Consider the following 22579-nt stretch of genomic DNA (forward strand, 5'->3'; position numbering starts at 1 on the left):
CAAGATCAGCCAATCAGAACACAGTACGCTTTAAAAAGAAAATCAAAAGAGCAAAGTTGGACTGAAAAAAGATGCAAAAGATGAATTGCAAAATATTGCGGGGACACTGCATTGTATTATTCTTAATTCCGTTCTGTTGTTTACATCTGTAATGTATCTTCTCTTAAGCATCACGTTATGCATGACGGTGTGTGTCTAAAGTCTTAGTTTGTACACAAAACAAGCTCAGCTAACGAGTTATTACTGTTCTGTTCCATTAACTGCACTTTTGTTGTAGCCGCCTCTAACAGACACATGCTCCCCCCCTGCTTTTTCATTTGCATGTTTGACAATACTAAAGGCAGCGCCGCTGAGCCTGAGCGGCTTCCCGCACATCCAGAGGAGCAGTGTTCATCTACCGCCATCAGGGGGCACTGCTTCACCTCCCACAGAAGTTCAGAGTTTCATGAGCCTCGCTCCCCAAGGAGAGTTCGTTCACGCAACAGCAGAACTTCATGGTCAAATCAAGGACAAACAGGACCTGTTAGGCAAATGACGGATGACGTTAGTGAGGAGTCAGAGGACTCTGACACGGTTTTTAACCAGCAACTCTCTCTTTGGTCCAAGCGGCTGTATGAAGGACTCAGCACTGCACCTCCTCGACGGAGGACATCTATCTATCAGCCCTATGAGAGAAACAACACAAGGGTTTTCTCTAACAACAACTTCACTGACGACGTAGAGGAGGAAGCAGAGGACTGGGATGAGGACTATAGACTATCCAGGTATCAGGATGGAGAAAGGAGGCGCAGAAGGGAAGATGACCGTCACAGGAGCAGGAATGAGGAGACGGACGACGGGTTAGCTGGGGCTGGAGGACGGCGACGTAGCCGCAGTGAATCGGTGAGGTTACATGATAGAAGTGACCACAGAAACAAAGTCTTGGCAAGGACTTGGAGCCACAAGGACAACGCTGACAAACGCGTCAGTTTTCAGGATGACGACCGGAGCTCCTACCGGGAGCAGCGCAAAAATAGCCAGGTATGGGAGATGCTCGGCCACATCCTGAGAGAGAGGGGCGTGCCTGTAAAGATCGGCGGCAGCGGGGCGCCGTTGCAAATAAGGCCTCAAAGCAGAGACAGCCAGGTGCTTCATGGGAGTGAGGTCTCCTATGGTGACTTCCAACCACATCAGAGGGTCTTCCAGAGAACTGCCACTGCGAGGCACAGTTTCCATGGAGACGTCAGGGAGAGGAGGAGGTTGTCGTACCGGGAGAACAGTAGCAGAGATCACAGGGAGGCCCCGGACAGGTCCTGTGAAAATGGAGAGGTTTCTAAGATTTGCAGAGGGGACTCTTTCATTTCTAACTGTCAGAGACGAGGCAGCAGGAGACGGAAAGAACTAAAACATACAAACGGCGACAAGAATGGAGAAAGGATGCCAGACAACTGCAGAGTCAGGAGAGCAACAAGTGAACGTGGGCACAGGATCACAGAAGAAAGATTCAGCTCGGAGGAGGAGGAGGAGGTGCAGGAGAGGAGAGCGGAGCGTCCCAGGCGACGAGCATTGCTGCGAAGCCAAAGCCTCCGCATCAGCAAAGCTTCATCCAGGCATAGGTCGAGGCCCGTGGCAGGAGGTAACGCCCAGACCTGCAGAGAGGAAAACTTGAATGCTGTGCCGCTTTCCTCTCTTCATCTGCTGCCCTAACTTCCCTGAATCATGGTGTCCTCTGAAAACAGGCTTTGGTTGCATCTTTAGTCTCTTACAGGAGTGTGGCTCTTTTTTTTTCTGCTTCATATGTACAGTTTCTGTAGTTTGGCTTTACCTTTTGTGTGTTTTCATTCTTGTGGGTTTTTTAAAGAATAATTTTGCAACAATCCCTCTGCTTTCTGGGTGTAATTCTGAATATCAGACTGACTCTACAAATTTCTGTCATGATTGATCCTCAATTGATTTATCTTCCAAATTTCCATCCTGGCTTTATTCCTTTTGATTTAACCCCCCCAAAATGACTAAAACTCCTTTATAAAACCTAGGTGCTTCACTTGAACCAGAGCCAAGGAAAGCCAGTCTGGACATGGGGGAACTGCACCAGGTCCTAAAAGATGAAGAACTGGCCCGGAAGCTTCAGAAGGAAGAGGAAAAGCTGTTGAGCAGGGTATGAGATTCTGAAACTGAGGATAGTTCTGCTTTGAATGTGTTGTGGACGGTGTTGGCATGTGGTGTCTTGTGACAGAACTCCAGGCCATCTTCAGGAAGCACCTATCCAGTCGGGGACTTCAGAGTAGCACAAGTGGCACAGGACGAGGTACGCCCTTAACAGAACTTTTGTCCTTTTGTTTTGCTTTTCATCTCACTTTTTGTTTTGTTTTTTGGTTAGGAGATTGCACGATATATGCAAAAGCAAGAAATCCAATCAAAACGACGATCTCGTGAGCTGGAAGGACCGGGATCATGGCGTGAACACAGACTGATGATCAGTCATCATGACAGACAGGCTACAAGAGGAAGACAGGTGGATTCCACTAAAAAAACTTCCCAAATTGTGTGGCTTTCCTTTGATTGTATATTCCTGGGGACACGAACGGTTTTGTGCTCCGTTTGATAAACCGGAACTGTCTGTTCCGCAGGTCCAACGAGAGAGACTTGACTCTGAAGGCCTTCCCTCCCCCACAGAAGACTGCTCTCCTGAGGACCAGCCACCCAGCCCCACAGCCACAACACCGTAATGAGAGCCACCTTTGTATTCACCACACGTCCCATCGTGAACTTCACACTCCGACTGAAACCACTTCTATTTCAGAAAAGACGCACAGATCAGAAACGTCGCAGAGGAGCTGGACCCAACGTTTCAGGCCAGGAGGCACGACGCGGGAAACCGAGCTGGACAATCAGGTACTTTCCACGGGAAAGGCCACTGTCGAGGTCATGCTTCTATAACAATAGCCTCACACATCTCCCTCTGGTACAGGTCCCGTCGGGGGGTCCCCTCCCATATCACCCTCTGGCTTCCACGATTTCCTGGAAGAGCCCACTTTCATTCCCCCGACGAAGCGGCAGGCAGAAAAATCCGAAGTGAAGAAACAAAAACCCAAGAAGGAGACTTGCAAGCAGCAATAATGACCTGTTAGCACACTGTTCATTTCTTTTCTTTTTTTGGAAGGGGGCGCATATAAATGCTTATTAGTCGTATCATTGTGAAACATCAGCTCACCTCGCACTTTGAAGCAGTGGAACAATTGACAAAATGAAACATGACCTCATATTTGCACCTCTACTAATTGAAGGGACTTTTTTTTAGTTGCTTTGTATTTCTTGTATTTTTTATCTATATTTAACGTCCATCATTTAAATATCACCCACTTTTTTTTTATCACAGAAGCACTAAACTCCGTCAAAGCAAGTATTCTTCTCCAGTGTCATTAGCACTTTGGGAAATCTCCCATTAGCTTAAACATGCTGTTCTTTCCCTTTGTGAAGAATACAAAGAAAGAGAAGTAAAAGCACTTTGATAAACCTGAAGCATATATTTCTGATTAACTTCCTCTTTTGAAGAATGTGCCAGCTTTATCTTTTATTTTCTAATTTTTTTTTTTTTTAAACTGCTGTGACAATCGTGACCCCATTTGACATGACAAATGAAGTTGAAAATGCTGTTTAACCATTTTTGTGTAGTACAATGAAAGATGCACACACAGCACAGAATGTTATGCAATGATTTCCCTTTAGAAACTGTACTATTGAGAGCTCTGCTATTTACGAAGATGAAACCCTACCACTTAATGTTCCAGTTCTGAGGGGCCGGCTTGAGTCACTGATGGTATCACGACACTAAGAACAGCTGAGTGGATTTTTCTTTGTTTCTTAGTTTTTTTTGTTACTCCCTTTTGTCAAATTGAATGAGACACTACAAACCAGTGTATGACACCATTCTGTATCGAAGCAAAAATAAATAAAAATATATATTTATTTGATGGTAAAAGTGTTGTGCGACAGAAGTTTGGACGTGTAAACAGATTTCTGATTCAGAACTTACATGTAAAAAAAAAAAAACAGTCATATGTTTAAAAGCATTACATGAAGCATATTTAAAAATAAAGCTGACATTTCACCTTTAGGTAACTGTAAACAGTTTGAGGTCACAAGGCTGGTGTTGCAGCTGACATGACTCATTTACGATACACTCGACATATTCACACAGTGACATTTTTTACCCATAAACCCACACAGAATATTTCTCACATTTTTCCATTTCTCAAACACGCCCGCTAACCCTTGTGAAGACAAATACGGCTCTGACAAACTGCAGCCCACCTTACTGTACCGAGGACAGAAGATTCACGCAAGTGAGTGGGGATTTCCACTGAACCCCTCAACCTCACTGCCGTCTAGTCTGACGGTTCCCACACGACGCACCTTGGAGAGATTATGGTTATCTCGCCATAGTGATAGTCTTTCTTTCAGTGGGGTGTGGGGTGTCCGTTGCCCAAGAGGCATGTCTCAGCCTGCTCCAGTCTGCTCAGGGTTAGTCAAAGTTCTTCAGAAGTTTGTGAGCAACTAGTCGGCTGTGTCCACTGAAGGCCTGTTTACTGTTCTACATGGGCGCAAAATCGCCTCTTTACAAACAAGGGAAAATCCCCTTTACATGGACTTTTTTAGTTCTAGTTCTTCAAGCAAAAGTAGGAAAGTCCAAACATTTCCTGGTGACAAGTTGAATGAAAAACGGCGCATTGTTACTTCCTTCACTTTACCAGGTGGCCTGAACAATGAAGACAGGATGGCGGTTTACATTTTGGAGGTGTGTTTGAGGGGGATTCACGGTTAGGCTGGACTGCAACACAATGAATCCCATTCAGGCTTCTTACCACGTCACAGTGTTTTATCTTGTATAAAAGGTTGATTTATAAAGCCTGAACATTCAAAAGAGAAGACTGAAAGTTTGTTATCATTTACTTGATAAGGAAAGAATGTTAAAGCCGTTTCCCTGTCCTAGGATGTTTCTCTTTTCCTTTGTGAATGTTTTTAGTCGCCTAAATGCATGTTTTTAGCTGGAGCTCACTTATCCTCACACTTGGTGAATCTGGTTCCTCAGCTGTTAGAAATTAAATTTACTTATGCATTCTTTTATAGACTATCTCATTACTACATCGGATTTCCCCGAGCGGTCACTTTATTGCAAAGTGTCTTTCGGGTCCAGTTCTTTATATTAAAGTGGCGAGCTCCTCTGGGGGGTTACTTGGAGATCAGGGACTCTGTGCTGCTGCTGCCTTGCTCCTGCTGAGCTTCATGGAAACTGCATTCAATTGCAATTAATGTCCTGGGTTCATCTGCAGGGAGAAAAGAGATTTACAGTTAACATTGTGTTTTTATTTTTCAGTATTTTGGCATGCAAAACTTACCGAAATAACACATTTCCGTGATGTAAAAAGTAAATTACCTGTTGGGGTTCTGATGACTGGAGATTTGGTGATTTGCTTTTTCATCTTTTTTCCTGCCTTTTGGATTTTAAAAGCTATGGCGATGAAGAAGGCGATGAAGAAGGTGATCAGAATTGCACCCATGATCAAAACTGAGAATAATGGCCATGAACTTTCTGGAAAAGCAGCAAGAAAAAGAAGTTTTAATTTCATTTCATTTTAATTAAACTGACAATAGTAGAAGGTAATCCTGCTTTACCAGGCGGTCGTGGAATCACTTTTTCAACTCCTGGTGTTGTAGTATCTGCAAAAACAAAGCATGCCTTTTTTAAAAAAACAAAACTTGAATGGAAACCTCAACAGTTGAAGGACATAATCGTCTTCATCTTTACCAATTCCAATCGGCTGTTGTTTTGACACACACTGAATGTCAGATGATGCATTTCCTTTGACCACAGTTACTTGATCTGGTTTAGGACACCTTTAAGAAAGATGATGGAAACATTAACAATCACTTTTATCAGATTCTGCCAATAAAAGTAAACTAAGAAGTTTGGCTCACTTTGTACTCCAGGGTTTACACTTCATGTCTATTTGATCGCTGAAGGTTCCTTCTGGACACGGCCTGCAAGAACCTGTAGAGATTGACCATCAGATCAATTGACGATGTGTGAAGTATGTGCAAAAGTCTTTTTTTAAGTATTTCATCTCACCATTGCTCAAAGGCTCAAAGCCTTTTTGGCACTTTTCCACACAGTAGGAACATTTGTCGTTGGCACAGCGGAGCCCCTCTTTGCAGCCGCATACCGTGTCTGCTATGGCTGTGCAGTTCTTGACATGGACTTGTGCACCTATAAGAGAGAAGAGGTTCAAGTTCAGACAATACTAACAAAGTTTCTATCTGTAAGATTTTAGAAATCAGGACAAAAACGTACCGACACAGTCAGAACATCTCTCACATCTCCATTTCAGGGGATTCACTGTAAAAGTACCAGGCTCACAAGGTTTGCATAAGTCTGAAGGTCTCTGTCCGCACATTTCAAGAAGGCGGTTTCCTTGAAAAACATGCAAACATATAGATTTCAGACTCAACACACACAATCAGTTCCACAGTGATCTGAAGTAAAATAGACTTTTTGGAAAAATAGTAAGGTCTGGAAATGCTCCACAATTCACGTTTATTTACGTGATGACAGATCCTCGCCTTTGTTGTGGTGTGAAACCACTGAAACTTTAATGGGTGCAAACATCTACCACACAGGAACTCCAAGAGAGGAAGCATTTCATCCACATTCATGAAACAACACGAGCCTATATTTTGGAGTTTCACTCACCTGGATGACATCCATCGCAGCAAATTTCATTTCCTCTTTGTTTCCACATCTTACAGCCCACTTTGATGTCCCCAAGGCTGCCCAGGCACAGCAAAGCCAGAGTCATCAGCCGGAGGAGAACAGCCATCCTGATGTTGGTGCTGAAAAGAAATGTAATCCCAAAAAAAGATGTGTCTTCAGCTTACTGTCCCAGTAGCATCAGTGCTCAGAGAGACTATCCATCTCACACTCGTCTGAGTAATGCTATATAGTCAAGCCCCTCCTACATGAGGGGAGGTACATGGGGCGTGTTCAGTCAAGATTCACTTTGTCTTGGCTTTTCATGGGGCTTCCTTTCAGAGTTTGACCTTCATACACCAGAGGAACCAAAGTAACCTCAAACTGAAATGATAAAAGAACTGAACTGATAAAAGTTCTGCCTATAAAGTAGATCAAAAAACATACATAGATTCAGAAGAAATCAGCTCTACATTCTTTTAATTTTTCTTAACCTAATAAGTCGACATTAAAAGATTTAAACAGAAAAAAAGTTTGTCTTACAACTGTGGAAATTAAATGTATCTATATTGAAGTTGTTTATGTTCTTATAGTAGTTTAATTAGGCAGATGTTTTTTTTGAGATTGTGCCAAAACTTTATTGTCATTTCTAAAAATGATTAACTCACTCGCAAGAGTGAACACATTTAGAATGTATCTTTAAAGAACTGACCTTTCATTCATTCTTTCATTTTCTATTCCGGCTTATATCTGTCCTGGACTAGCAATCCATGGCAGGATCACAAACAAACATACACCTGAGAGACTATTTAGAGACATCAATTTACCTAAAGCGTTTCTGGACAATGGGGAAGCTGGAATGTCTGAAAAAAAACATGTTTGTATGAAGAGAACATGCAAACTCTAGACACAAAGAACCAGCCGGGATTTGAATGAGGGACTTCTTGCAACAAAGGAAAGTGCTCACCGCTTCGACTCTGTGGAGTTACTGTTCCAGGATTTGAAATCTACATTTACCAAGAGTTTGTTCTTCCGTGGATTGATGATAATAAGGAAGATTTAACTCCACAAACAAAATGAGGAGACCAAGCACCTTTCCCAATTTAGAGGAAGCAAAGGAAACAGAAAGATGCAGGTGAGCTCAGAAATCCAGGACTCCATTAAAATCAGGTCCAAACTGAAAGCAAGGAAAAATGGACTGATATGACTCACATCTTAGATGAGATCATCAGGAATGATACTACCTGGTGAGTAACATCCAGTTTTAAATGACTAAGCAGACCTGATCCAAGTCATCAACTTGGCACAGATAGCAGAATAACAAGTAAGGGGAGTGCAGTAGATATAGAGAACAGGTTTACTCATTACATCAATATTTTAATCCATTTATAAAACACTGAAAGGAATTTGTGCTTTGAAAAGGTTAAGTAATTGACAAACAAAGTTTAGTTTAAAAGAAAAAAAAAATCACACAGGGACTTTCCTGCGAGTGGGGAACTAAACACCCTGAAGGAACGCTGAACAGAAAGCTTTATAATCAAACGGTTATTCACAGTCTAACCAACATGTTTTTAAAAAAAGAGAATTAAGACATCATACAAACAAAAAGGGTTTTTCAATAACCTGTGATGAGCTTGTGCTGTATGTGTCACCAGTTTGGGTAATGTTGAAAACTTTTTTTTTCATGAATCCTCAGACCAAAAGCCACCATATTTTTGTTTTGGTTTTCGTTTTTAATTTAGACAATGAGAATACAATCAAGGTCTTTTCTTATCTATGTGTCATACTCATATAGTGATAGGAAAACCGAAAATAAAAGTGTAAAAAACGTGTCTATAGTTGTTTGAGAAACAAATTAAGATAATGATTTCACCTCCAGCTGGGAACTGTTTTTGCTTGTACGGTAAATTAATTACTTCTGGAATTTACTTTGGGACTTTTACCAACTACTGCAAATACTGAAGATATCTTGACAACATTGTGTAAACGAAGTGTCACCCTCACAAGACCTTCTCCTGAGTCACGCTTACGTCTTATCATGTGTCCCTGTGACCTTTGCATGAATTGACATTTTAATAAATTAACACCATCTTTCTGTAAGAGTGTGAGCATCCTACATGAAAATGTGACGTCAGTAATGAGCGCCTCTTCTCTCAATGCGGCTCTGGCCAAGAAATACCTCCCACACTTACTCTTCAACCCACCCCCCCAAAAAAACACAGCAATGAAGCAATGTTGAACCCCAGCAGCTGAATTAGCATACAGCAATGGGACTTTTCAGGTGTTTGGTAAACAGTGGAGCAGCAACTCTTAGTCTGCATGTAGGCTGGCATAACCCCAGATATACTATTCAGGCCTACAGAGAGTATATGGTTTACTTCTGAAAAATGTGAGCGCAACAGTTCTGCAGATTTTGCAAAGCGGGTGTGACGTCACTTCCTTCCTGGCGACGTTCCGTCACGTGTCGGAGCGCGGTGGTGGTGGGTCATTAACACGGCAGACTTTGGGGGTCGTGCTTGATATGTAGAGCATTTTGAAAGTAATTTCTGCCCACTCGGAAAGTGCTTACAGACACGCTGCTGTTGGAACTTCCACTCAGGGGCGTTAACCATAAAGTGTCTTAAGAAACTGCGGTGTATTTTGACTGGAGGTGATACTTCACCTACATTTCTCGTGACGTCACTGGCCGCCCAGGCTTTATGGGGTTGCTTTGATTTAAAAAAGGGTTTTTATTTAATCTTCTAAAACATGTAGTTTCAATTCATTAGATACACTCAAACTGTTGTGCTAAAGATATTTTAATAGTGTGAAACTGGAAAGAGGGGCGAAATGTCTCCATCTAGTGGCCATAAATACAATTATTTTGAAACAAAAAAATAAATCTTTCTACTATCTTTAATAAAAGAGGCCAACTTTTTAACATATAGATTTTTATTTATATATAATAAATTTTTATGTACAATTCATTTATCTTTTTGTAACGAAACAAGGTTAAAGAGAAAGCTTTGATTGCAAACAGTGTTTCATACTAAAAGGGAGGGAAAGACAATGGAAAAGTGCTCATAAAACTAGTGTGAGTCCGTGCTGTAACTAAATTTAAGGTAGATACAACAGGGGTTTGTCATCGTTTTGCAAGAAGAGCATCATCCTGTGGGCAAGGATTCTCCTTGAAGTCACTTGAAAAAAGAAAAAAAAAAGTGCCTGATGATAATCACAAAGACGAAGGGCATCACAGACGGCATTGATGTTATGATAAAATATTACAATGTTTGCTTTTTATCACACAGACTTTTATCTAAGTTCACACTTGCTTTCCAAAAAAAAGGTCTGGTGCTCGCAGCAATCTGCTTCATCTTGTCTTTTAGAGTTTTTCTGACAGATGTGATGCTCGTCTGCTGCCTGCGGTCTTTTTGATTTAAGATCATACTTTTGTGAATGTCAGCATTTGAGCCACTGGCCCAATGATGAAACATTTTTATCAACGCTCGATGGAAATCGGCCGCTGACTTATAAAGGGTGAAAGCCTGATTGTCAGTCAACCATAAAAGACAAAGTATGACATCGTCGATGCAACAAAAACACATAAATAACAGCACAAAAATCATCCAGTGTACGGATTCATCCTTTAAAACATTGGCAAGAAGTAACGTTCCTCCTCAAATAATGTTATTACATTAAAAAAATGAATTTCATAAAATCTATTTAAAGCAGTTGAGACAGTCATGCACTATGCAGCCTTCAGCTGTAGAAAGGCCCCCCCTTCCCCGGAGGACTCCACGCGTCGCGAGCAGGGCTTTGTTGGTGTTAGTTGGCAAATTAGAACAGAAACCAGCCGGAGAGGCCGGATGTTTGGTGTAAGTTTCACAATGACACTTGTTGGGATCAGAGGGTCTGGAGCCACCACGCTCCCGCCGTGGTGATCCAGATCCACTCTGAAGAAAGGTCTGACATAGCAGAACATCTCCCAGCTCCACCCTCCTGAGAACGTCTGCCTGTCAGCTTTAAAAGACGTCACCACACGGAATACCACTCACGTTTAACAAACTGTACATAATACAAAACAGGAGGAGGTGTGCTTGTGTACAAGAGGACCCCCTCCTTTGTGCTCCTTCAGCCTTTATTCCTTTGTGTGGACTTCAAAAAGATGGGGGGAGAAGCGTTTTTGTGCTCACTGTGTGAAGGCACTGTCCAGTCACATGATGTCCACAAAGAACTCACACGGATTGCCCATAGCGTGCTGGAACGACTGCCGGCTGGCAGTCAGCTCGGGGGGAACGGCTGCTAACTCTCTCCCAGGGGGGGCTCCAGGGGGTGTGCTACTGCTGACTGAGGTCTTGGGGGCCAGACGGGCCAAACAATAAGGAGGGGGTAACCCCGGGGGTCCGTAGGAGGAGGCGTGGCTTCTCTCGCTTTGGGCGCAGGAGCCCGGCCCCACCTGAGTGAAGGGGGCGTGGCTGAAGGTGAAGGAGGGGTGGTTGCTATGCGCCAGCGTATGGCTCCTGTGCGAATGGCTCTGGCTGAGGCTGGATCGGGCGTGACTGTGGCTGGACACCGTGTGGCTGTGATGGCTCATTTGGCTGGCGGATCTGTCGTTGCGCCTCCCGCCGCGGACGCCCGGCTCTGACTCGCTGCATGCTGTCCTTTGACTCTTCTCCTGCGTGGAGGAGTGTCGTCCTTTGCCTGCACTGGGGTTGGATCCACTGCTTCGGCTTCCTGTTAAAAAAAATAAGAGAAGGTTGGTTCAGAAGAGACTTTTGCTGCGTGTGCACTTTAATCCAGAGAAGCAAAAGGTCACAGAGACGCTCTGATAAAGTCCTCAATACATGATTAAATATTGTCCTATGCCGTCTCAGCACTGAGAGGAAACATGATTATCAAAGGAGCTCCCCACAGTTCACCAGTATTACAAACACCATCGGAAGTTCTTACAAACACGGAAACACTCACAGATAATAAAAACCCAACATGATACACCAGCATCAGAAAACCTCCGTATGTAGAGGCTGCACCACCACTAGATCTGATAACCGTATAATGGAGGTTTTCTGCTTGAATAATGTTGACATATTGTGACGCCAAACTGATGGAGGTGTACCACAGTGTTGCAAAGTCAAACGTTCCACTCGCCCCTCCACCCCCCACTGCCGCCCTCCGTCCAATATAAGCCCAACAGCACTGGAGGTGCATGATCGCCCCCCCGAACAGCACAGGCCTCAGTGATCATCCTGCATCATGCACCTCCCAGCACAGAACAAATGCATGCCCCGAGGAGCAGAGAGGAGAGTCAACTCTCAGGAGAGTCAAACACAGGATGCACAGGAACCACAAAAAAAAAAAACATGAGGTTGGCAGACGAGGGGAGATTTAAAAAAAAAATGTTAGGAGCTGCAGTATGATTGGTGGAGAATGCTGAGCACAGGAGAAAGAGAGGAGGCATGACTGAAGACAAGAGAGCAAAGAGGGGGTTAGCAGGCTTACCGGTTCCCCCAGTGTCCTGGGACTACCTCCTCCTTCAGTCTACCGTTGCCCAGCAGAAACAGAGGGAACAACAGAATTACACACACCGCCCAGCCCAGACTTCCCCATGACTACAACAACCGTCCAACCTAAACTAATACTTTAGACTGTCATTTTTCATTTTGTAAAAAAATGTAAAAATCTGCTTAAAAAATGCACACATGCACTCTGTGAAGCAGATCATCACATGATGATGATCCTCATAACCCATGAATACTTTTGAAACAAAGACCTAACTATGACTACTTTTTCATCTCTGCCCTGAATGCAGCAGACAAATCAGGAGAAAGAATGGCTGAAAGCAAGATGTGAGGATGTTATGAATGAATCACTCCCAGCATGAACATCAAAGCAATCATTTACCACTTTTTTTTTCTGCTTGAAACAAACACAAGAACGCTTTTAGGGCCAACTAAATATGCACCCCCCACCCTGGATCTCCTCTCTCCTTTAAAGCAGAAATCAAAAAAGCCATGCAACACCATCACATATTGATTCCAAATGAAAACAAAGCTTCGATCAAGCACTCATGATGGACTTGCGGGTGATGTGTAATCATCGATCGCGGATTTCTTTAAGTTTTGCCGTGTACACACCCAGTACTGCAGAGCTGTCCGCTGCATGACTCAAGATGCTCATGATTGACCTTGACAACACAGGACGAGTTTTAGAATACACAAGCAAAATTTGAATGTCAACTTCCTGCTAAAAAGCCACAAAGCTATCATCAGTGAGTTGTTAATATCGCTGCGTCAGTTCTCTGAGCGTCATCGTGCACGTTGAGTCAGATAATCTTTGCATTAATGTGGGGAAAAAAAAAAGGCTGATGGAAAACTTAAAAAAAAAAAAAAGGCGGTCTCCGCGTGGCTCACCCTCGCTGTGCTGGCTGCCCGCGCTCCCGCTGTGGAAACTGTGGCACGTATCCGAGTATCCTGGTGGAAAGCTGGGAGGTGCGGAGGGAAAAGGAGGGTAGGGGAATGGCTGCCCGCCCAGAGGCCAGGGGTTGGTGGTGGGAGGTAGCGGTGCCAAAGTGTCCTGCTCAGAGCCTCCGCCACTGGATCCCTCGTTTAAATTGAGCGATGCCATGTCTGGATTAAAAAAAAAAGATTTTAGAACAAGGAGCAAACACAGGAGCTGCTTTAGAGGAGGACATACTTTGGCAGAGGTCCCCGAAGGTGTAGTAGCACTGTTCAGAGAAGGTGATTTTGTTGACCGTGTGTCTCAGGTAGCCATGTTTCAGTAAACTGCTGGCGTACTTCCGCGCATCCCGCCGATCTTTAAAGCCTTCTACTCTGGAGTAAAGCCAGTCCACCACATCCGCACCTAACGGCAGCAAGCACAAAAAAACTACTGACGCGCAGCAATACAGAAATCTGAATGCTTCATCGTGGATCGCAACCATGTTTGGCTGACTTCTCTCTTCAGCCCTACTTACCGATGACTGCGTTGGCGATGGTGATTTTCAACCACATCCTGTCCCGTATCTCCAGACCGGAATCTGGCAGTTGCATCACCTTAACGATGGTTGCCATGTCTGTTTTACTTACCGATAGAGGCAAGTCATCAAATTCTGATGCAAGAAAATAAAAAAAAATAAAAAATGAGATTCTTGAATTCTGAAAGCAGTATCTGCTAATGTGAGTCTTTACCGTAGTGGGGGTACGGTCCTGTTAGAGCAGTAGTGTGGGAAATCCAAGCAGCAGGGTCGATGGGTCGAACAGGCTCCGCTGAACAACAGAAGAGACAAATTATTAGCATTAGAAGTTAAATAGAACCAATATTTTATAAATGAATAATTAAAACTGCCCAATACTACCGCGAGGGATGGTGAAGTAGCTCCGTGGAGACGGATCCCAGCATTTGGCTACAGTTAGACTAATAGGACTGAAAGAGAAAAAACAGAAAAAAAGTGTAAATCTGAAGCATATTTCGGATGGTCCTTTTGATCCAACTAATCAAAGAAGAAATTGTGTTTTTCACACAGCTGGAATCTTTGTTTTAACCATCAAAAGTGAAAAGGGATTTTCAATTTTTACAGTTTTGAACTCCCAGCCTAAAGAGAACACGAGTATTTTTGACCAGAAATGTTCCCATACCGATTACAGCAAATCCTGTAAAACCACAATGATCAAAGAGTGCCTTTGGCTTGGAAAAAAACAAAACAAGACAGAAACTATCTTTTATAAAAAGTGAATAAACGCTGCACTGAAAGCACTCAAAATCTGTGTCAACAGGATTGCAGCATTTCTTCAAATGCTGTGAATTGTGAGCACATCTCAAATGTAAAGTTGTGTGATTATTGTCCACAGCAGAGGGTGAGAGTGTCCTAAAAAGCTGGAGTTTCATGTTCTCACCCTGTTTTGGAAACAATCTCCCTCAGGATCCTCACCGCGTCGTCGTTGCTCATGTTCTCAAAGTTCACATCATTCACCTGGTTGACAGACAAGACACATATCAAGTTACACAGCTTTCTGACTAAAATGTTAATTTGCAGCCCCTGAGAGGACTCAGATGTGTTTATGCACTTATGCTGAGCACACAATAATCTCCGCTGAACTCTCAGGCCTTCAAATTCCTACAAATCCTAAGCTGCTTCTATGCAATCCACACGAGGTCACACAGTGAGGCTGCAGCCAAAACCAGCCGTCATGTCTTCCACTGCATACAGGGCGATGTGGCAAAAGGTTAAAACAGGAAGTGACTCTTTATTATAACAAATCGACCAAGAAAGTGATTCTGAAATGGTTGTTATGAACCCACTGACGATCACGAGGGAACAAAAAACATGGTCATTCCACCTTGATGATCATCAGGAATGAGCTTAGATATGATGTGCACCTGCAGCAGCATGTCTCCGGGTTCTATTCTGCCGTCGGCCGCTACGGCTCCTCCCTTCATGATGGAGCCGATGTAGATGCCGCCGTCCCCCCGGTCATTACTCTGCCCCACAATACTGATACCCAGGAAGTTGTATTTCTCTGTCATCAAGAGAGCAGTGAGTAAGTATGAATGTAACTCAAACTCATGCAGAGATTCAACAGTAAAGTGTGGATTACCCATGTTGAGAGTGACGGTGATGATGTTGAGGCTCATGGTGGAGTCTGTTATACTACTGAAGGACGAGGACTGAAACGGCAGGAGAATAGAGATCAGCTGTGAGCACGTCGTAAATAAAAACGGCCGTGAAGTCTCTATCCATCAGTTTTCTCATCCGTTTCTGCCGCTCGGCGTCAGCATCAATTTGAGCCGAGACGGTGATGCGCCTTAGAAGTGCCTACCCGATCTATCTTGGACACTTTGTGCCTCCGTCGGCGCCTCTTGTGCCTGCGCATGAGGTGCGACGAAGAGCTCTGTTCTGTGGAGCTACTGAGCCTGAACAAGACAAGAGGAGAAGAGAATTGATGGCACACAGAGGAAAAGCAGGACCCAAAAAAATGCTTATTGGATTAAAGAAGGATTGATCTTTGGCAGAGAAGATATAACATTATTGTTTACAATTCTACACAATTTTCACAATTTAGAATTTTATTGGCATCTTTTAATCTGTAATCTTAATTTATTGCATTTAAGCTTTTATGTAGAAACTTGCTAAATATGTTATTCAGCGCCTTTACATCTAATCTATACACTTTAAAGTCCCACTCCAATGAAAATTGTGTTTTTAACATGTTTTATAACATTATTTAAATTGTGAAAGAATGTGAGTACCTCAATTTCTGTACAAAATGGACACATGATGTGATTTTCTTAATCCCAATCTTAATCCCAACAATGGAGATAAACATTGCCATCTTAAATCACACCAATTTATGTTTATATAGAACACTATCATGTCCAGTTTATGCACAAAACCAGATAATTGCAAAGGATTCACATATTTTTTTCCTTGCAGCTGTAAAGATAAAAACTAAGATTAAAATAGTATTTTTGAGCATTTCTTTGTTCATATCATTGTGAATTAGGAGCAGACGCTGCTCCATTCTGATGCATTCGCTTGTAGACGACCATACAACTAGGGTGGGCTCACTCCATTCCAAGAGTCCCGCCCAAAATTCAGAGGTAAAGTTCATATAAACAACTGTCGCTTTGCGCTTTAAAATTAAAAAAAAAAAAAAAAAAAGATGACCGGATTGGACTTTAACATGTAATATAAAAAAGTGAAAATTTTTTTTTTTTTTTACACTTAAAAAGTCCCCGAATGAAATTTTTTTCTTGATTAAAAAATATTCCCAGTAGTGTTTTAATTATGATTATGAAGTTTTTAACCAAAATCCCACAACCTTAATGTCTTAAAAAGCCATTTTTCATGTTGATATGAAGCTTCTGTTTCCAAAATCTCCTCTGAGGGGGCGTGGCTTTTGGTGCTGATCTGAGCAGCCCCGCCCCTGATCCCCCCTGTCTGATTATGATAGCTCTGTGTCTCACTAGTGTAAATCTTCACTGCTGATACATAAAAATGTCAAGCAATAACGGTAATGTGCAGCCGTATGGTTCTGATCCGGATGTCAGCTGGGAGGAGGCAGTGAAGATCTTCGTGGACTGAACTTCCTCCAAAACCAGATTCTTTCTCCTCCCAGTTCACCAAAGACTCTTTTAGCTAATTTTCCAATGTTTATTGACGTTGCTGTAATTAAATTCATTCAATCTATTGGTTTCTCAGAGCAGAGTTCTTGGTAAAATAATGAACGCTAACATCAAAATGCTCTTTCATTGATTTACATCATCAGAGGGGACTTTAAAAAGATAATAAAACAGTCTCTGAGTGTCTGAACGGCATTAGGGCAGTGTGTTACCTGCTGGCATCCTCATCCTCCTCACTGTCAACAAATGAGCTGGACTCCAGCTCGCTGCTCATGACTGAGGCGCTGTCGTAACCCATGGCCGAGTCCCTGGCCGTGCGCTCCGATTTAGAGTGACCATTGACACGAGGGACTGTGGAGAGAAAGGAAAGAAGAGAGGCAGTGAGATGGACAGAAGGGAGGTCATGTTTTCTTGTTGAGTCGGATCGGAGGAGCAACAAACTCAGGGGGAGGAGTCAGAGTTGGCGACACTGCCAACTCCAGTAGAGCACGATCGCCTTCCCCTCATTTATACGTACACAGAGTGCGTGGAGGTGCTGCCTCAGGGTAACAGCGGATTGGCTGGAAGGGTCTCATCAGCCGAAGACGGCGTGGTCGCCAGCGTGTTCGCCTTGAGCAAGCAAAACATTCCAACAGGCCAGGCGTCTCCATAGCCAGCTCCACCCAAACGGTGTTTTTAAGACTACTGCAGTCCACTATCAGGATTCACTCACACATATTTCCTCCCACACCTTTCTAATGAGCGCCGTCAGAGAAAACAAACACACAAAAAAAGGCAAAGGGTCACAGAGGCGGCCTGCAAATTTGTTTCTTTCCACTCTCCTCCGTCTGTTCCAGCCGCTCTTTAAAGGCAGACGGCCTCAAGACACCAGCAGGCTGCTCGCAGCCATTCACAGCTTATCTACAACAGAGAGTGACAATGGTGAAGCGTGAGCCTGCAGACTGAGAAACGTGCTGAAACCAAACACTGAAAGTTTTTTTTAAACTTTAAAATAACAACTTATTTGCTGCAAAATGACAAGCATCCCTTTAAAAAAAGTAACTTTCACAAGTTATGCTGATAAACAAAACTATTTTCCTCCACACTGAAACCAACATTAAACAGTCAGCAAATGAAATCTCCATTATCAAGTGACATATCTAAATGTCAAACATCCCAATCAAACACAACTGGGAATCCTCACCCACAGCCGACGGTGTGCGCTCATCCGATGCAAAGACAAACTAATCTATGAGAGAGTAGAAAGTCTAGCCTCCTCCCTCCTCGTCACGGCACGCAACCCCGCAGTAGAACGACTACTAATCTGCTCCGGACCAATCAGACGCGGGGATTCTCCAAAACACACACAGATAATGTAGGATTTGAGAAGATGTTGTGTCCTCTCCGCTCTCCTCCTCATGTGAAACTCAAACAGGCTGGTAAAAGTGCAATTTGTGCTCCGCTAAAGTCAGACATTAAGACACCTCAGATAAGAGAGCACGGTTTAAGGTCAACAGCTGCTTTTTTTATTTTTTTATTTTCCGTTAAGACTTGATTGCGAGCATGAGTGCTCTGGGCTTAGTGGCATCTTCTCTGACCCAAATCCTGACCAGCATTAACGCTTGTGTTTCCGTCTTTTGGCACCGTCTGACATGATCCGTTCAATACGAGATGCAGAGAAATGTTAGACTGCCCTCCAGGTCATACACCTGTTCCCCCCCTCCCTCCTGAAACGCGCCCCTGCTGGGCTATTCATCCTCCCACCGCACCAACACTGACAGAAAAGAAGAAGGGTTATGTTTTCAGGCTTGAACACTCCACTGTACAACATATCACACTCACACACACAGGAGGGGGGAAGGGGAGGGTCGCTTCAAGCACATGTATAAGGTGACAGGGGAATTCCTGCAGCTGATGATGCTGCTGCAGGCAGCGGGGCATGAGAGCACAGAGGCGGGGGGCTGGAGCCTCCTTCCTCGTAACGTCTTCACATCCCATCAGACTGAGCCAAATTGAATTACACTTTGCCAGATCCGTGCTCCCCTGATTTATGAGCCCCCAAAACTGCTGGTGGAGGAGGAGGAGCTCCAGCCAGACTCCGGAATAGTTCCACTTAGTTAGTGGTGGACGGTAATGAACCGTGGAGACAAACCATCAGGGGGTAGGAGGTAGGGCTGGGTATCGATTATGATTAGTTTCATTTCTTTCAATTCAATTCAATTTTGAGTTTACACATTTATATACATTTGTTTAGAAATACATTAATACTCTATGTTTTAAATATATTTACATGAATCTGATTGTTAATAGCATACAGTGTTACATGGTTTCTCAAAAGGAGAAGTTCTAAAAAAATGTTCACATCATTAACATTGTAAACATTGTTCTGCATCTCCTGGAGGGCGTTTCAATTTGTCCACTAGGTGGCGAGTGTGCTTTAGCAGTACACCTTTTTTCCAGAAGAATAAGCAAAGAATGAGAAAAAAATTGCTTTAGACCACAAATGGTTACTTTAAATAATATTTCCTTAAAAGAGTTTGGAAAGTTCATACCTGTGAGTAAATAAAGACCTTTATGTTTAGGTCGACCGAGGGTTAGCATTAGCCATCCTATAGAAAATTTCATTAAACGTTAGCATCAAGCTTTATGTGCTAAACCAACTTATATTTTTATGAATCGATTATTGATCTATTAAGCTTAAATCGATTCAAATCCCTTTTATTAACCCAGCCCTAGTGAGAGGTGATGCAGAAAAGAGATGCCCCTTTCTTCTGATGAGCTAACAAGGTACCAAGGGATTACCAACAAGTCAGGATCATATGATGCAACAGAGAGAAGTCAGCTACAGTATAATTAAATGAGCTTCCGGCTCACTACAGAGTTAGAACTCCTCTTACAGCCCCCACCTGATGCTGCGCCGTCGTACTAATTGTGCTGCAGAAATGAATGAGTATTTGGTTAATGATCCAGAGGCAGAGAGGAAGAAGAGCTGCTACTGCAGCAAACAAAAACAAGAGGGAGAATCTGTCTACTTCCTGTGATCTCAAATCAATACATTCACTCCTCATCTGCGTCTGGATCAATGTTTATTTTTTGCAGATGGAGTGAGGTGTAGAGCCACAACGTTTCAACAGACTTTTCTGTGACATTTTTCCCCCCCAAAAAAATCATGTTTTTGATTGACAGCCTATAATAATCCAGAAGGCTGGAGTGTGACTGGCACTCTCCGCACACAGTAACTGGGCGAGACAGTAAATTATTAAAACCTCGGCAAGCTGTTAAGTTATTTGGATGTTAGAAAAGTTTAACGCGCTCCACTCAATCTGCTCGGGCGTCTTTTTTCCGGATGTGTTTACTGTCCCGCCATGTCGTTTGTGCAGAGAATGAGAGTTAAATAAAGAGGTAGTGAAATCTAATAATGACAAAATGACAAGATAATTGGATTTTTTTTCCCTCCTTCCACCCATCTGTGCCTGGCTGATAATACTCACGCTCGGTTTCTCGCGCTCTCCTGCGAGCGCGCTCCCTCTCGCGCTCCCTGCGATGGCTCAGCAGAGACTCCGTTCCCGTCTCCGTGTCCAGGCCGTCACGGCTGCTCACTGCGTTGGCACTGCAACAGGAACGCTTCAATTAGATTCATAATGGAGTGAAAACAAGTCTCCATTTCTGTCATGGTCGAACTCCTTCTCCAGAAGGATTTGAGATACTTTTCTGTCTGTTAGACTATCAGCCCGGCCGCCCTTCAGCCTGAAATCCATATCACGTCTGTTTCAGATTGAGTCCCTCTGGCCAAAGTAGCAGTTTCATTGTTCTGTGGTATGTGATGTGTTTTCCACTAAGTGTCATTAATGACCAGACACCCTGGGAGGGGAGACATTCTGGACAATACTGGCATTAATGAGGCCTATTGAAAGTCCACATGGTGCCTGAAGCATGACTGCAAGAGGAGCAGAGAAGGGACTGACAAATCGCATAAAAACAGAGAAGTGGTAGATCAGGTGTGGGCTTAGCATTAAGCCGGCCGCTGTTGAGGTCTGGGGTTAGCAGAGTGCGGGCTGCGGAGGGGCTGGTAACTTTGTCAGGCGGCTGGAAACCTGGTAGCCTCAGGCAGCGGGGTTTAGGGACTCACACCGCCACCGGGCTGGCAGGAAACCTGAAGCCGGTGAGAACTCTGCTCAGCCCTGTCAGTCTGTCAAACTCACCTTCCACCTCCATGAGTAATCGCTCCTGAATTCATGCATATGCGCCCGGTTGCACTCAAAAAAAAAAAAAAAGTTAAAGTAGCTTGCATATGTATTCATTGCGCTTAAACGGAACAAAAAGAGGCGCATGTGAACAAACATCATTCAGCTGTGTTTAAACACAGCGTTCTCTCGTGGCTGCATGCTAATTAAATCTCTACGAGCAGACTGGATGCTGGGGCCGCTGTGTTCACTCAGCGGGATAAAGTGCTCAATGGGGCATGCTCACATGCTACATATGGCAGATGGGTGCACCTGAGCACGGCTTCTGGAGCACAGGTCACTGAATGTATGCAAATATGTCGGAAGATGCACACTTTTTTTAGAAAGCAAAGTAAGGACATTGATGGCTGTTTGTCTGTCAGCATTGCTGCTGGTTGGAAGGGGGGATTTATCCAGCAGCTGGGAACAAATTCTGTCTTATTTTCTATAGAGACCCCTCACCCCCACCCCCTTCCACCCTCCACCCTCCCCAACTGGTGCCAATCGTCGGCCTTTTCCTCTTGGGAAATGGAGATGCGCACTTTAATCCGGATTACCAGGCATAGGCACATCAGTTGGATTCATTCTAAACCCAGAACACCTATTCTTCAAACGCGGCCATTCATGGTGTGCAATACATGCAACGCCTGAATAGAGCACAAAGAGAAAATGAAGTGGTAATAGTATTCTGGCTATTTACAGAGAGAGGTAAAGCCGGAGGACGGGCTTCATTTCAGACAGAGGGAGAGAGGCGGTTTGCTGTGGGGAATACACCACGCCGCTTTCCCTGAGAGAAAAGCCTGTCTGACTCAAAGAGAGACGCCGAGGGAGGGAGGGAGGGGGAAATGACGTGGGGTGAGCGCAGCGGCGTTTTGCCTGCACGAGGTGGCAGCACTGAGAAGTGGACGGGAACAATAAAATCATCAGGACGGTTGACAGCCACACGCCGGGGAGCGGCCCATAGAGGGCAAAAGAGAGCTGGGATGTCAAGCACCGGATAAAGAGATACACTGAGACATGACAGATTGCTCGCTCTCAATATAGAGCTCCAGCCGTACTTGCCCCAACATTATGACTGAAACAGCCCCAGCCCTCACCCCCCTCCTGGCTATATTTAGCAAGGCGCTTCTCTTTGGCCAGAGCAGTGATATTTTCAAATTTGACAGCTTTACGTCAAAATCGGCGCCGAGGTGGCCCGGCTGGATCTCAGGGGAATCTCCTTTTCTGACCTTTACAGCACAGACGTGTTCTTGGAGGCGTTCTGCCTTTATTGGTTGATTACGCTCCGAGTGACTGAACACAATGAGTCTCACTCAGCGCCAGTGTTTGCCTGAAGATTTTTGAGCCTCAAAAGGCTATTTCAAGAATCAGCGGCGGAGTACCCATCGTGTTTACACAGAGGGGTGGACGAGCGCCTCGCTCCGATGCTCGGTGCGTATTCCAACACTCCAGCTTGAGCGCACTTTATCTTCACACGTCGCCTAATCAGGCACCTACACTTTCCATACAAGCTGCTGCTGCAGCTGATGATGAGGATGATGAGTCTCCCGTG

The 22579-nt window shown here is 44.0% G+C and overlaps 3 protein-coding genes across 5 annotated transcripts in view; 1 reads left to right on the top strand and 2 right to left on the bottom strand.

The window, feature by feature from the left end:
* ccdc187 (coiled-coil domain containing 187) overlaps positions 1–4019 on the top strand; it is a 12978-nt gene extending 8959 nt beyond the window's left edge. For 2 of the 3 annotated variants that reach the window (XM_036212823.1, XM_036212822.1), the window contains exons 7-13: positions 341–1615; positions 2016–2137; positions 2216–2287; positions 2360–2494; positions 2610–2704; positions 2783–2874; positions 2951–4019. In XM_036212823.1, the coding sequence (XP_036068716.1) occupies positions 341–1615; positions 2016–2137; positions 2216–2287; positions 2360–2494; positions 2610–2704; positions 2783–2874; positions 2951–3099 (1940 nt within the window). In that variant the 3' untranslated portion in view covers positions 3100–4019. The remainder of the gene's footprint in view (positions 1–340; positions 1616–2015; positions 2138–2215; positions 2288–2359; positions 2495–2609; positions 2705–2782; positions 2875–2950) is intronic. The other variant, XM_024293148.2, reaches the window with a different exon arrangement.
* On the bottom strand, positions 3565–6955 carry tnfrsf9a (tumor necrosis factor receptor superfamily, member 9a). The gene is made up of 8 exons (XM_024293150.2): positions 6731–6955; positions 6332–6451; positions 6110–6247; positions 5959–6031; positions 5789–5877; positions 5656–5700; positions 5417–5572; positions 3565–5306 (listed from the first exon to the last, which is right to left on the bottom strand). The coding sequence occupies exons 1-8, from the start codon at positions 6855–6857 to the stop codon at positions 5212–5214; spliced, it is 843 nt and encodes a 280-aa protein (XP_024148918.1). The 5' UTR covers positions 6858–6955; the 3' UTR covers positions 3565–5211.
* A 2685-nt stretch (positions 6956–9640) lies between these two features.
* The window catches only part of LOC112159222 (segment polarity protein dishevelled homolog DVL-1), a 25406-nt gene continuing 12467 nt past the window's right edge, over positions 9641–22579 (bottom strand). The window contains exons 4-15 of the mRNA XM_024293152.2: positions 20296–20414; positions 17038–17176; positions 15523–15616; positions 15301–15370; positions 15083–15222; positions 14599–14675; positions 14061–14128; positions 13894–13971; positions 13680–13814; positions 13400–13567; positions 13117–13332; positions 9641–11440 (exon numbers count right to left, since the gene is read on the bottom strand). Coding sequence (XP_024148920.1) covers positions 10920–11440; positions 13117–13332; positions 13400–13567; positions 13680–13814; positions 13894–13971; positions 14061–14128; positions 14599–14675; positions 15083–15222; positions 15301–15370; positions 15523–15616; positions 17038–17176; positions 20296–20414 — 1825 coding nt within the window. The 3' untranslated portion in view covers positions 9641–10919. The remainder of the gene's footprint in view (positions 11441–13116; positions 13333–13399; positions 13568–13679; positions 13815–13893; positions 13972–14060; positions 14129–14598; positions 14676–15082; positions 15223–15300; positions 15371–15522; positions 15617–17037; positions 17177–20295; positions 20415–22579) is intronic.

This window comes from Oryzias melastigma, linkage group LG7, assembly GCF_002922805.2.
Source record: "Oryzias melastigma strain HK-1 linkage group LG7, ASM292280v2, whole genome shotgun sequence".
NCBI classification, from domain to species: Eukaryota; Metazoa; Chordata; class Actinopteri; order Beloniformes; family Adrianichthyidae; genus Oryzias; species Oryzias melastigma.

Bases quoted from the DNA above. Each gene is read 5' to 3' on its own strand.
- tnfrsf9a (XM_024293150.2), bottom strand. From the start codon at position 6,857: ATGGCTGTTCTCCTCCGGCTGATGACTCTGGCTTTGCTGTGCCTGGGC. The intron at 6,248-6,331 runs GTACGTTTTTGT...TCTCTCTTATAG, and splicing joins GAGATGTTCTGACTGTGTCG to GTGCACAAGTCCATGTCAAG. The intron at 5,701-5,788 runs GTAAAGATGAAG...TTGTTTTTGCAG, and splicing joins ACAACAGCCGATTGGAATTG to ATACTACAACACCAGGAGTT.